Genomic DNA, 15,148 nt, shown 5'->3' with positions numbered 1-15,148 from the left:
ATAACACGCTCGATCGTATTTCAGTGTCTATTTGGAATTTGTAGTGAGAAGATGTCGAAGGACAGCGGCTACACTACATGCCCTAATGTTGAAGGCGGGCACTCAGGACAGAGCACACTTATAATGAAAATCAGGGACTTTTTCAACTGCATGCCAGACAAGAGCAAAAAGAAACCGAAGCAAAACAGACAAGAGATGTGTTTATTTTTCAAAAGAGGTTTATGTAAGTAATTTTTTTATTATGAAATACTTCAATAAAATAAATTTTATATTAAAAACCATACTAAACATAACATAATTCTATACAAACACCTCCTAAAAAAATCTTTAATTTTTTAAAACTTTAATCACTAATAAAATTAAACTGAATCAATTCATGCTTATCTATTATTAATTGACGTCAATCAATTATTCTATAAGAACCTCTAAACAATAATTAATTAATAACAAACCTCGCTCCTTTTCTAAATTATATGTTGAGTTAGGTCAGTTCAGGTTTACGTTTACAGTAATAAATATAAACACTTACCTTTTAATCATATTTTGTCACAAAGTCATGCAGGGTGTTTTTTTAATTTATTCTTTATAAATATTCAGAAATCGTGAGATGCGGTCTGGGGTGATGTAGGTTTCAGAAAAACATTTTCTTTATCGTGCCAACGTTTCGATCTTTAATGAGATCATCTTCAGTGTTTGTCTTCTGTGTAATTGTGCCATTCTTGCGTGTCGTGCACTCTCAACACGACGTTGAAACACTTTGACCCCTGAAGATGATCACAATAAAGATCGAAACGTTGGCACGATAAAGAAAATTTTTTTCTGAAACCTACATCACACCAGACCGCATCTCACGATTTCTGAATAATTATCGACTAACGGTCACTAATTACCACACATTCTTTATAAATATAAATATAAAAAATTAAATTAAATATAAAAAATTAAAACGCACGAAGTCTTGAGGGTTTAAAAAATAATACAAACAAAATAAATATTAAACATAATAAAAAAAATAAGGAAAATTCAGGATCTTGTGTAGTAGCTATTTGTTTATAGTAATTAAATGCTTAAACAACGCTTTTAAACAAAATTAATCTATTTGTCTGCGCTCATAAATAATTTTTAAGCTTTTGCTTATTTCGATAATTAATCTTATCTTATCTGATGATTGAGTATGTCTGCAAAGTTTTATAATATGATAATTTCCGTTTTAAAAAGAACAACTAGGGTTATCAGTGACTGACGAGTGATTTGTTTTTTCGCTTTGGAAAATTTACAAAAAGCTCATCAAACTTAAAATCCATTTTAGAAAAAGAGGTAACCAATCGTTAAATAGACAATTGTAGACTGCGGTCTGGAATGAATCTTTGTCAATTGAGGTTGTTGTTCAAAATGAGAAGGAGAATTATTACTTCAATTATTTGTCCTGATTGAGAAAGGATCCTCTAAGGATAATATTTTTTTTTAATGTCCTTTGCTAGCCGAATTTCGACAGCTCTATATGGGAAGTAGCTCGGTGTTAATAGTATACCACTTTTTCCTTTAAATATTATTTCCACTTCTAAGATTAATTTTTATTACTGGGTATAAAAATACGACTTTTACCTTAGAGTATTTTTTACCTTAGAGGTATTTTTTATATTAATTAAAATTTCTTTAATATTACCGCTGCAAAATAAATTAAATTATGCTATAATCAAAAGAATTCCAACTCCGGCTCTGTTAATTATTTTTAATAATAAATGTATTCTTCTTCTTCTTAAGAGAATTATTAAATCTAGTTGCTTTTGTTTTGTCTCTGTTTTGGCATTGACTCGTGAACCTAGAAAATAATTTTTTGAGTAATTAATTTTTGTAAATATTCTGTCTTTGTTCAGATACTTTTAAGTTTATATTTAGATTATCAATATATATATAGATATCTGTATTATACATATAGATAGATTTATCAAATGTTTAGATTTTATGTCCTTATGGGTGAGAAAAATGTGGATGAAATACAAAAAAAAAAAAATAGAAAACAACTCTGTCCGAACATAGAAAATATATTTTTTAAGTAATTAATTTTTTTAATATTCTCCCTTTCTTCTGGACACTTTAAAGTTTATTTTTATCAATTAGTATTTCTTTAATAATTAAATCTAGTTGCTTTTGTTTTGCCTCTGTTTTGGCATTGACTCGTGTGCCTAGAAAATAATTTTTTGAGTAATTAATTTTTGTAAATATTCTGCCTTTGTTCAGATACTTTTAAGTTTATATTTAGATATATCAAATGTTTAGATTTTATGTCCTTATAGGTGAGAAAAGTGTGGATGAAATTAAAAAAAAAAAAAATAGAAAACACTCTGTCCGAACATTCTTGCCAATGGGACGTAGAAAATAATTTTTTGAGTAATTAATTTTTTAAATATTCTGCCATTCTTATAGATACTTTTAAGCTTGTTTTTATCAATTAATACTACTTTAATAATTAAATATAGTTGCTTTTGTTTTGTCTCTGTTTTGGCATTGACTCGTGAGCCTAGAAAATAGTTTTTAAGAAATTAATTTTTTTAAATATTCTCCCTTTGTTCTAGATACTTTTATGTTTATTTTTATATATATAAAATGTTTCGATTTTATGTCGTTATGGGTGAGAAAAATATGGATGAAAAAAAACCTCTGTTCGAACATTCTTGCCAATGGGACCTAGGCCTAGGAGCCTAGAAAATATTTTTTTATTATTCTGCCTTTGTTCTCGATACTTTTTAGTTTATTTTTATTTATTAATATTTCTTTAATAATTAAATCTAGTTGCATTTGTTTTGTCTCTGTTTTGGCATTGACTCATGAGCCTAGAAATTTTTTTTTAAATAATTAATTTTTTTTAATATTCTGCCTTTGTTCAGGATACTTTTAAGTTTATTTTTATTAATTAATATTTCTTTAATAGTTAAATCTAAGTGCTGTTGTTTTGTCTGTTTTGCCTTTGACTCCTGAGCCAGCAAAATAATTTTTTAAAGTAATTTTTTTAAATATTCTGCCTTTGTTCTGGATACTTTTAAATTTATTAATACATTTTTATTAGATATATCAAACGTTTAGATTTTATGTCGTTATGGGTGAGAAAAATATGGATGAAATAAAAAAATAAAACAACTCTGTCCGAACATTCTTGCCAATGGGACCTAGGAGCCTAGAAAAATATTTTTTTAAATATTCTGCCTTCATTCTCGATGCTTTTAAGTTTATTTTTATTAATTTTTCTTTAATAGTTAAATCTAATTGCTGTTGGTTTGTGTGTTTTGCCTTTGACTCATGAGCCAGGAAAATAATTTTTTTAAGTAATTTTTTTTAAATATTCTGCCTTTGTTCTGGATACTTTAAAATTTATTTTTATTAATTGATATTTCTTCAATAATTTAATCTAATTGCTTTTGTTTTGTCTCTTTTGGCATTGACTCATGAGCCAGGAAAATAACTTTTTTAAGTAATTTTTTTTTAAATATTCTGCCTTTGTTATGGATACTTTACGATTTTTTTATTAATTGACATTCCTTTAATAATTTAATCTAATTGTTTTTGTATTGTCTGTTTTGCCTTTGACTCATGAGCCAGGAAAATAATTTTTTTAAGTAATTTTTTTTAAAATATTCTGCCTTTGTTCTGGATACTTTTAAATTTATTTTTATTAATTGATATTTCTTCAATAATTTAATCTAATTGCTTTTGTTTTGTCTCTTTTGGCATTGACTCATGAGCCAGGAAAATAACTTTTTTAAGTAATTTTTTTTAAATATTCTGGCTTTGTTATGGATACTTTTAAGATTATTTTTATTAATTGATATTCCTTTAATAATTTAATCTAATTGCTTTTGTATTGTCTGTTTTGGCATTGACTCATGAGCCAGGAAAATAATTTTTTTTGGCATTTCTCACCTTAAATGAACACAAACAAAATGCACTGCTGTTTGGCTTTTTAAGCAGACTACTTCCGACGAATGATTTTTTTTATTGTTTCAATTAGTTCTAAACGCATATTATAGCATAATCAATTTTTTCAAATGAAATATTTCTTTTCTTCTTATTTTAATTTTAATTAGTTTGTTTATGTTACTTCTACTTCTCTTTAGCCGAAGTTAAAACGCGAGATTCTTTCTTCGGTGAAATTCAAGAAAAAGGAATGCGTTCGAAATAATGTCGGCTGAGATAAAGAAATTTGCTTTTGCGAATGTCAATATTAAATATTTTTCGTTTCCTTCGGATTCCCCTAGGTGCAGATAAGCAACATGTCGAAGTGCGTGACTTGTGAAATTAAAAGATTTGTTTATGTAAGAATCTCACTATAATTAACCGCCTCTCAATGAAAATGGACGAGAAAATTACAGATTTGTTTAAACAAGGCTGGAGGGAGAAAATTTAAGCCTAAAAAAAACAATGCAACAACAAACTGTATATTTTTAAGAAACGAGCGTGCAAGTCAAATACCATGACTCTATAGAGAAAACAGTAGAAATGTTTTTAAAAATCAAGTCATGAATATTACAATTTTTTACATTGCAGTATGTTTGATTCTCTTTTTATTCAAGGAATCTCTATTTATCTATAGTTCCTGTAGGTAAAATTTATGAAACGTCAGCAAACCTGAAAAATATAAAAAAGATAGAAGAACTAAAAAAGATAACCTTTCGTTTTAGATCTCAATTATCAAACAAAATTGCATGTAAGGCACATTAAAAATAAAAATTAGTTACGGATCGACCAGCTGTGAAATATTGATGTTTGGGGTCAGGGATGTGGTCCAAGAATGATAATTTATTATGCCTTCCTCATTAGGTGATAGGTCAGTTGTTAAATTTATACATGTAGATACACATATTTGTATTTTTGACCTGTTGGTCTTAAGTTTATAAAAAACCCTATAAAATCTACATTCAAATTCAATTTGAAAAACGTCAAACAGAATAGAGCCATTTATAACAGATCTGACAAAAAAATCTGTCCAAAGAAAAATAATTCAGTTTGGTTTATTTCATAGTTATTAGTTCATTTTTTAATTACATTCAAGTTTTCTACAATAAGCCACATTTACATGGTCCTGGAATCCACCATAACAATATTTCAAACGGAATTGCTAGTCATAAAATAACTGCTTAGAACTATAATAAAAATTATCAAGTAGCCAGGCTGCTCTTTAGGTTTTTTAAGCCTTCGATATCAATTCAAAACTAATCCGAATTTACCTAAATTTTTGGATTCAATAGTCTAAACAGCAGGTTCCAGGTCATGGGGGAATTTCAGATAACGAAGCTGAAAAGGAGACTTCTGGCATAAACAAGAGCGATAAAAAGAAGCGTAATTTTGGATTGCTAAAGAACACAACAAAGACGTGGAACGTATGCAAAGTATGAGACAAGCAAAAGCAACCCAATTATAGAAAAATAGAATCATTAACAGAAAGGTATTAAAAACCCTAAATAGTCCAGGACATGCTCTAGTTAAATACAAATTAAAATAGAGCTAGTAGCAGATGATCTTTGGTTGAGATAAAAAAGTCAGTGTTACAAGCGGGATTCGAACCCACGACCTTCGGCTAAATACGTCGCTGATCTACCACTTGAGATATCCTGATCTTGATCCACTCGGACACTAACTTCCCATCTCAACCCCACTTTTTTTAAATTTTCCCTCCTTCTTGCCATTTTTCAAATGTCGTGTAATCTATTTGATTCTCGGCGACAAACGAAATGGCCACGGAGAAAAACGCCATAAAGGAAGGAAAATTCAAAAGGAGGGGTTGAGATGGGAAGTTGGTGTCCGTGTGGCTCAAAGTCACTATAGCTCAAGTGGTAGAGCAGCGGCGTATCAAGCCGAAGGTTGTGGTTCGAATCCCGCTCATGACACTGACTTTTTTATCTCAACCAAAACCTTAATTAATTGACAAGAATTTATTTGGTCAAGCGGACCACGAAACCTAATAAAATGTAATAAGCAAAATGAAGTATCAAAAAGGAGGGAAAATTCAAAAGGTGGGGTTGAGATGGGAAGTTAGTGTCCCAGTGGATCGAGTTCACGATAGCTCAAGTGGTAGAGCAGCGGCGGCGTATGTAGCCGAAGATCGTGGGTTCGAATCCCGCTCAACTAAAAACCTTAATTAATTGTAATGTAAAATTTAAAATTTATTGCGCTTTGAAATTTTATTTAGCGCTTTCTTTAGAAATAAATTGTCTAGGAACAAGTAAAAAGGAATGGAAGTCAAATAGCGTGACTAAATTCATTAGGTTAAATTAATTTTTAACTATAATAATTATACGGATTGTGTTTCAATAAATAAAAAAATTAAAGCGTAAAAATTCGATTTTAATGTTTCACACTTGATTGATTTTTTACCCAGTTGTTTTGTTCAACATTATTCTTTCTTTCAATTAATTAATCTTTTTATGTAAGGTCTTGGCTGAAATGAAAAAGTGTGTCACGAGCGGGATTCGAACCGACGACATTCGGCTAAATACGTCGCTTTTTTGGTTACGATAGCTCAAGTTTAGAGCAGCGGCGTGTTGACCGAAGGTCGTCGGTTCGAATCCCGCTCGTGACACTAACTTTTTCATTTCAACCAAGAACTTACATAAAAAAGATTAATTAATTGAAAGAAGTAATTTGGTCAGACCGCTAAATGTAAATGGATTTTTTTTTTTTTTTTTTTTTTCAATTTAAGTCAATTTTCTTTGGCAGAGAGCAAAAAGAACTTTGGCATTTAACCCCTAACTTTAAAAACATACAGCAATAGAAAACTAATAGTATAAATTTTCTAGGCCTAGCAATTACAAAAATATACATGCCACATGGACACAAAATATAATTTTAATGGCAGATAGAATAAAAACAGTACCGCAGTCAAATTTAGATACAAAAACGTACTAAAAACAATTGCACGCAACAAGGGTTACTACGCAAGATCTTTCGAGAAAAAAACGCACAAACAATAACAAAACAGCACCACAGAGAACAAAACAAAAACATACTTGACTACATCCATAAACATAAGAAAGAAAAAACCTATAATCTAACAAATATATTCAACGAATTAAGAATCAAAATAGCATTAGAACTTTTTTTTAAATAAACTATTCTACATTTGTCCGAGCGTGTTTGTTAACCACCTCCAGGAAACGAGAATAAATTAAGCAATTTAAATACATTCTAGCCAATGGTATCGTTGATATTAAAATTATTGACCAAGAAAACTAGTTGAAAATATATTTTTGGCAAGAAACGAAGATGATATTAATTTTTTGTACTCTATAAATCCCCTGAATACAAATTGTCATCAAAAAATTAAAATTTTCCCCTTCCAATATTGCACTTGCCTTTAACTAAATTTATTTTTGGTTTTTGTAGCTTTTTATATGCTTGATGTACGTAATACAATTCTGCATATTATTTTTTGGTTTTGTTGATTTTTTCGTTATCTATCTCACTCATAATGGCTAAAATTTAATCGTTATCGTCCTAGCTTCAAAGAAGAGAAATTCAGCTTTCCAAATTTCGTAATAACGTTAAATTTAGATACAAGTCAAGGTGTTATGCACTGTCTAGTCGATCAGGGGAAAATAGCCTCAGATCCAGCTCAAAATTTTAAATTTTTTATTGAAACGAAAATTCGTATTTAAGAATGTTAAAGGGTGGTTAAACGAATCCAAATAGTTTTTTTTACATTAAAGCTTTTTTTGGCTTACTTTACCGAAAAATGTGTGGTGATTAGTGATCCCAGGCCCTGAAGATGATCTCAATAAAGATCGAAACGTTGGAACGATAAAGAAAATGTTTTTCTTAAACCTACATCACACCAGGCCGCATCTCACGATTTCTAAATAAATATTTACTGAAAACGTATTTTGGTTTTTGTAACTTTTTATATATTTTCTGTTAATACAAACATGCGTACTACTTTATGGGTTTTGTTGAGTTTATCATTATAATATATACTTTTGATTGCAATAAAAAAACTCGGATTTAATGGATTTAAAGGGTGGTTAAAACAAAGCCGAATAGTATTTTTAAAAAAAACTTTTTTGATTTACTTTCTTGAAAACATATTTTGGTTTTGGTAGCTTTTTATATACTTAGTGTCATTTATTTCAATCTTGCATATTGTTTATTTGAGTTTTGTTGATTTTACTAATCTCATTTTTGCTTATAATCAACTAAAATCGAAACGTTGTCGACTTGACTGAAAGAAGAGAAATTCAGCTTTCCAAATTTTGTAGTAAAATTAAATTTTGATAAAATCCTAAGGATTTATGAATTTTTTAGTGGAACACCAAACATCAGGGAAAAATATGCCCAGCCTAATGTATAATTTTTGATTGCAATAAAAAACTCGGATTTGAGGGATTTAAAGAGTGATTAAAACATCCGAACAGTATTTTACGCAAAAAAAAAACTTTTTTGACTTACTTCACTGAAAACGTATTTTGGTTTTTGTCGCTTTTTATATACTTAGTGTTATTTAATACAATCTTGCATATTATTTTTTGAGTTTTGTTGACTTTATCTTTCTTGCTTATAATGGACTAAAATCGAACGTAGTCGACCTGACTGAAAGAAGAGAAATTCAACTTTCCAAATTTTGTAGTAACGTTAAATTTGAATAAAACCCAAACTATTTATGAATTTTTTAGTGGAACACCGAACTTCAGGGAAAAATTTTGATCCCAGGCTAATGTATCCGAAAAATGTATATTTTTATGGCAATAAAATTCTAGCATTTAATAACTTTAAACGATACTTAAATAATTTTTTCAAAACGAAACTTTTGGCCTAGTTCACTTGAAGCGTGTTTTGATTTTTGTGATTTTTTATATATAATTAAAATCTCATTTAATTCGATCATGTATAGTATTTTATTATCCCACGTAAATTAACAAAACGATTGATATAATAATTTTGAAACAAACGACAACGTCAGATTCAATTGTTGAATTACTTTTTTTAAAATACCTCACCCCTATGCATTGTCAGGAACTTTCGGACATAAAGTTTCAGTAAAATCAATGATCCCATGATTTTCCTTTTTTTCAAAAAATCGAAAAAGCCAAGCCAATCTCCAAAACTGGCACTTAGAGAGCCAAACTTTGAGCCCTGAAGGTGATCTCAATCAATTTTCTTTATCGTGCCAACGTTTCGACCTTCATGGAGATCATCTTCAGGGCTCAAAGTGTTTGTTTTCCGTGTAGATGTGTCATTCTTGTCTGTCGTGTTGAGACTCTCAATCTACACGGAAAACAAACACTTTGAGCCCTGAAGATGATCTCAATCAATTTTCTTTGTCGTGCCAACGTTTCGACCATTATTGGGATCATCTTCAGGGCTCAAAGTGTTTGTTTTCCGTATTGATTGAGAATCTCAACACGACAGACAAGAATGACACATCTGCACGGAAAACAAACACTTTGAGCCCTGAAGATGATCTCAATAAAGGTCGAAACGTTGGCACGACAAAGAAAATGTTTTTCTTAAACCTACATCACACCAGACCGCATCTCACAATTTCTGAATAATCATAACTTTTTATATTTATTTATTTTTACTTCAGGAGACAAACCCCGTACAAACAGACAGGCTCAACATATTTATACATTTAAAATCAAATGGAAATACAACCCATAATATGCTTAACATACAAATGGGATCATAAGATCAAATTAATCCTTTACATTTCCAAATAGTATAAATTAATATTAAACAATTTGACAAAAAAGTGTGTACGACAACAGGGTGTTCGGCAACTCGTGTTACAAACTTTTCCAGTAGATTGTACATTCAAAATGGAGTCATATCATATTATGACAATCAGCTTCGGTCAGGGCAGTGGTTAAGCATCGACGAAAGACCAAGACATACCCCAAAACCAAATTTACACCCAAAAACATTAACGGTAATCGATGGCTGGAATTATTCACCACTCCTTTCTCCTAGAGATGAGACCATTACCTCTACACCATATTGCAAGGTAATTGACGAAATGCATAAAGAATTACTCAAAAAAAAACCTGCATTGGTAAATCGGAAAGGTCCTATAATCCTCTACTACTACAGTTTATATGATTTTTATGTTTATGTTTCTAAACATACTGTAAACGGAAAGAGCTTGACTACAAAGTTCTAAGCATCCACCTTATTCTCCAGACTTGTCTCGAACAGATTTTCACCTTTAGGAATTTGGACAACTTCGTCAAAGGAAAAATGTGCTTGAAAAAAGATGCTCAAGTCCAAAAAGCGTTTTCAGATTTTGTTTCATTTCAAAGCTCAGAATCCTTCAGTTCCGGCATAAAAAAGTTGGTCAAAATTGGAAAAAATGTGTAGAAAATGAAGGTAAATACTTCGAATAAAATGATTTTGTTTTTATACAGGGTGTACTCGTGTTACTTTGCCCGTAGATTCTACATTCAAAATGGAACCAAAAAGTTCCAACTATGGTCCGAATCTTAACAGTTTCAATGTTATTACACTTTTTCTGATTTTTTAAGATTTCACGACCTTGCTTCAAATAAACAATGATAACTCAAAATCTAAAAAAAAAAATTGAAAAAATCCGTATATACCACTGAAAACTACGTTAAATGTCCAATAAGTTGTGATTAATAATAAAATTGTAAACGTTGATGAAATAAGCGTTTTAGTAGCCAGAAAATTGAGAAATAATTTTTTATTCAAAATTGAAACACGTGCTAAACTACTATTTCTAAACCTAGCGACCAGCAAATTTCAGAAAACGTACTCCATTTAATAGCCTTTCTAGTGGTGTAATTGCTTTTATAATTTCTTTTTTCGAAGATGAAGAAATTGAAGGAAAGGTAAAAACCGTGGTTGACGGATTGATAAGGTGGAAAAAAAGAATGTAAAAACTTAAGGAAATTTCGAATGAATTTATTAAGCGTTTTTTAATTTGGGTTCGAAACGGAAATAGTGTCATTGTTTACGTATTTACACGACTGCATCTTTGATTAAAGGACTATTGCATTATTATTCTTCGGAAAAAAAGAGTTTTAAGATTCAAAACGTTTTTTGTTCATTCATTCAAAATTTCCTTAAGTTTTTACATTCTTTTTTTTCCGGCTTACCAATCCGTCAATCACGGTTTTTACCTTTCCTTCAATTTCTTTATCTTCGAAAAAAGCAATTAAACCACTAAAAAGGATATTAAATGGAGTACGTTTTCTGAAATTTGCTGGTCTCTAGGTTTGAAAATTGTAGTTTAAAATCACCGTAGTAAGTTTTTCAACTTTGAACAAAAAATTATTTTTCACTGTTCTGGCTACTAAAACGCTTATTTCATCAACGTTTAACAGTTTAGTATTAATCACGTCTTATTGGAAATTTAACGTAGTTTTCAATGGTATATACGGATTTGTCTAATTTTTTTTCGTTTTTGAGTTATCATTGTTTATTTCAGAAAACAATCTGAAAACGCTTTTTGAACTTGAGCACCATTTTCAAACATTTTTCCTTTGACGAAGTTGTCCAAATTCCTAAACAGGTGAACAGATTTTCATTTCAACTTCCCATCTCAACCCCATTTGTCGCCGAGAATCAAACAGATTACACGACATATGAAAAATGGCGAAAAGGAGGGATAATTCAAAAGATGGGGTTGAGATGGGAAATTAGTGTCGGAGTGGATCGAAGTCACGATAGCTCGTGGTCGAGTAGCTGCGTATCAAGCCGAAGGTCGTGGGTTCGAATCCCGCTCGTGACACTGACTTTTTTATCTCAACCAAAACCTTAATTAATTGAAAAGAATTAATTGGTCAAGCGGACCACGAAACCTACTAAAAATAAATCATTTTTTAAATTTTATCATACGTAACAAAAATACAAATCGATTGATGATACCTTGATACTTTAATGCCTGGAAATAAATCTATAAAAAAGCATAAAACCAAATTAATCATTTAAAATAATTGAATAAATTACTTAATTTTTTCCTTATACGATCCATGAGCCAGAATGCCGAATGTTTTTCGCCCTGTCAATCCAATCAGTCCGTTGTCCCCTCTAAGATGTGGTTATTATCTACTTATCTACGGGGCAGAATACATTTTCGGAAAAAAAAAACTGCTCGAAACTTTTATGCTGAGCTAAAAGAAAGAAATCGCAAAAGATTATTCTCGTGGGACTTAGTAAAGTCGCCTTATCATTTAATTGTACGTTTTTAGATTTCTAGCATGTTGTCTGTGAGATGATAAACGTGTATTCTGGTCCGCCTGTTCTCGCTGGGTTTTTTTATCACTGTGGTTTTTTACAAAGCGACAAGAATGGTTAAAAGACAGTGTTAAGTTTAGACTTGACGTAATAGATCATTCAGGCTGTACTAGTTTAAAAACACGTTCTAGTCACAAAAGAAAGTACTTAAGACTGAGTTATATTTGTAAACATGGAGTCAGAAGAAAAAGATTTATATTTATCGGACGTGTTTTATTCTTATGGCTTTCCGTTTTCTGCTGATTAATTCAATTTCGAATTAATTTTATAAAAAATCCTAAAAACTTGAAATATTGAAATTTTTGAAAACAGCGTCGTTTCGGAAAAGCTAAAAATAATTGTTGAATTAATGAAAATTAATGAATAATTTCGATATTGTTATTCGATAATGCGTAGAAAAAAGAATTTTAACACCGTTGTAAAGATTCATCGGTTTTATTTTCGGCGGTAGGAGCGGTTTTTAATTTATGCCGAACCGGTTTTCTTTTTTGACCATGGGAATTTGAGATATACGTAAGCGAGAAACGCGGATAAAATCATGTTATATGAAAATGGTTATACACAATCGCAATAAATTCCCAAAGAAATAGGGCAAATATTGTCGTCGAATATGCTCGTTCAAGGCCGGTCGTCATCCTCAGAAGTTTTGAACTACATGATTTCTAAGAAAAAATTGGACAAATTTTATAATTGGCTTAAATGCCAATGTTTTGTGTATACAATCAGATTAGAAGGATTTTGCATGTGGATTTGAAATAGTAACCGATAATTTAAAAATTTACAGCATTCCATGACAAGGTCTGTCGAAAATATAGATCTAATTATTATAAATTATATGTTATTCCTTCCTTTTTTTTCGAAAAGAAAAATAATTACCCTGTGTTTCCACTGATGGAGTTATTCTGCCACCATGATTTTTTTTTTTTTTTTGTAAATTGAGTACGTATTAGATAAATTAGACTTTTTGTTTTTTCTTCCAAATTCTTATTAAATCATAGTTATTAATATTTTTGACGACATAAATATCGTACATTTACGTTAAATACCTTAGTTTTAAAAGAAATAACAAGAAAATTAAATCATGAAAAATTCTCCTTGTTATGGCTAAAAAAATGGGAGTGCGTTTCGATCTTTATTGAGATCATCATCAGGGCTCAAAGTGTTTGTCTTCTGTGTAATTGTGCCATTCTTGCGTGTCGTGTCTCACACTCTCGTGGGCACTCTCGACACGACACGCAAGAATGGCACATTACACAGAAGACAAACACTTTGAGCCTGAAGATGATCTCAATAAAGATCGAAACGTTAGCACGATAAAGAAAATGTTTTTCTGAAACCTACATCACACCAGAAAGCATCTCACGATTGCTCAATAATCATCGATTAACGGTAAATAATCACCACACATAAAAAATTATTTATATAAAAAGTTTAAAAAACAAAAACAAAATACGAAGTCACAATTCCTCTGGGTTTTATCCAAATTTAACGTTATTACAAAATTAAATCATGAAAAGCTCTCCTTGTTATGCCGAAAAAAATTGAGATGAACTAATTTTTATCCATGATCAAGAATCTGGTCGAAAAATATTTGATATTTAGGTTTTACCTTGAGGTAATGTCCATGAAATTTGGTCGTTATCGATAATTTTGATCTGCCTTTTTTCACTTTGTTGCTCTCTATGTGCCAGTTTTGGCGATTTGCTTGGCTTTTTCGATTTTTTGAAAAAAAAGAAGAAAATCATGGGATCGTTGATTTTACTGATCCGAAAAATAATTACCCTGTGTTTCCACTGATAGAGTTATTCTGTCACCATGAATTTTTTTTTTTTTTTGTAAATTGAGTACGTATTAGATAAATTATACTTTTGTTTTTTTCTTCCAAATTCTTATTGAATTAGAGTTATTAATATTTTTGACGACATAAATATCGTACATTTAACTTAAATACCTTAGTTTTAAAAGAAATAACAAGAAAATTAAATCGTGAAAAATTCTCCTTGTTAAGGCTAAAAAAATCGGAGATAAACTAATTTTTATCTATGATCAAGAATCTGTCCGAAAAATATTTGATATTTAGGTTTTACCTTTGAGGTAATGTTCATGGAATTTGGTTGTTATCGATAATTTTGATCTGCCTTTTTTCACTTTGTTGCTCTCTAAGTGCCAGTTTTGGATTTTCTTTCGACTTTTTCGATTTTTTGAAAAAAAGGAAAATCATAAGATCATTGATTTTACTGAAACTTTATGTCCGAAAGTTCCTGCCAATGCACAGGGGTGAGGAATTTAAAAAAAGCGTATCTCAACAATTGAATGTTGTTTTCTGACTTTGTCGCTTATTTCAAAATTATTATATCAATCGTTTTGTTTATTTACGTGGGATGATAAAATACTGTACATGATCGTATTAAATGAGATTAGATATATAAAAAGTCACAAAAATCAAAAGGCGCTTTAAGTGAAGTAGGCCAAAAGTTTAATTTTGAAAAAATTATTTAAGTATCCTTTAAAGTCATTAAATGCTAGACTTTTATTGCTATAAAAATATAATTTTTTTGGCTATATTAGCCTGGAATCAAAATTTTTCCCTGAAGTTCGGTGTTCCACTAAAAAATTCATAAATCATTTGGGTTTTATCAAAATTTAACGTTACTAAAAAATTTGAACAGCTGAATTTCTCTTCTTTCAGTCAGGTCGACAACGTTTCGATTTTAGTCCATTATCAGCAAGAAAGATAAAATCAACAAAACTCAAAAAATAATATGCAAAATTGTATTAAATAACACTAACTATATAAAAAGCGACAATAACCAAAATACGCTTTCAGTAAAGTAGTCAAAAAAATTTTTTTGTGTATAATACTATTCGGATTTTTTAACCACTCTTTAAATCCTTTTAATCCGAG

At 30.1% G+C, this 15,148-nt stretch overlaps 1 protein-coding gene across 1 annotated transcript in view; it reads left to right on the top strand.

The window, feature by feature from the left end:
- The first annotated feature begins 31 nt into the window (after nucleotides 1-31).
- Nucleotides 32-15,148, top strand: part of LOC106663998 (scavenger receptor class B member 1-like) — a 48,867-nt gene continuing 33,750 nt past the window's right edge. The window contains exon 1 of the mRNA XM_014389296.2: nucleotides 32-223. Within this exon, the coding sequence (XP_014244782.1) occupies nucleotides 52-223 (172 nt within the window). The 5' untranslated portion in view covers nucleotides 32-51. The remainder of the gene's footprint in view (nucleotides 224-15,148) is intronic.

The sequence above is a fragment of the Cimex lectularius genome, unplaced genomic scaffold (genome assembly GCF_000648675.2).
Source record: "Cimex lectularius strain Harlan isolate CLEC.00 unplaced genomic scaffold, Clec_2.1 scaffold26, whole genome shotgun sequence".
NCBI lineage: Eukaryota > Metazoa > Arthropoda > Insecta > Hemiptera > Cimicidae > Cimex > Cimex lectularius.
Note: the sequence above shows the minus strand (reverse complement) of the source record. Positions and strands in the feature narration are given on the sequence as shown.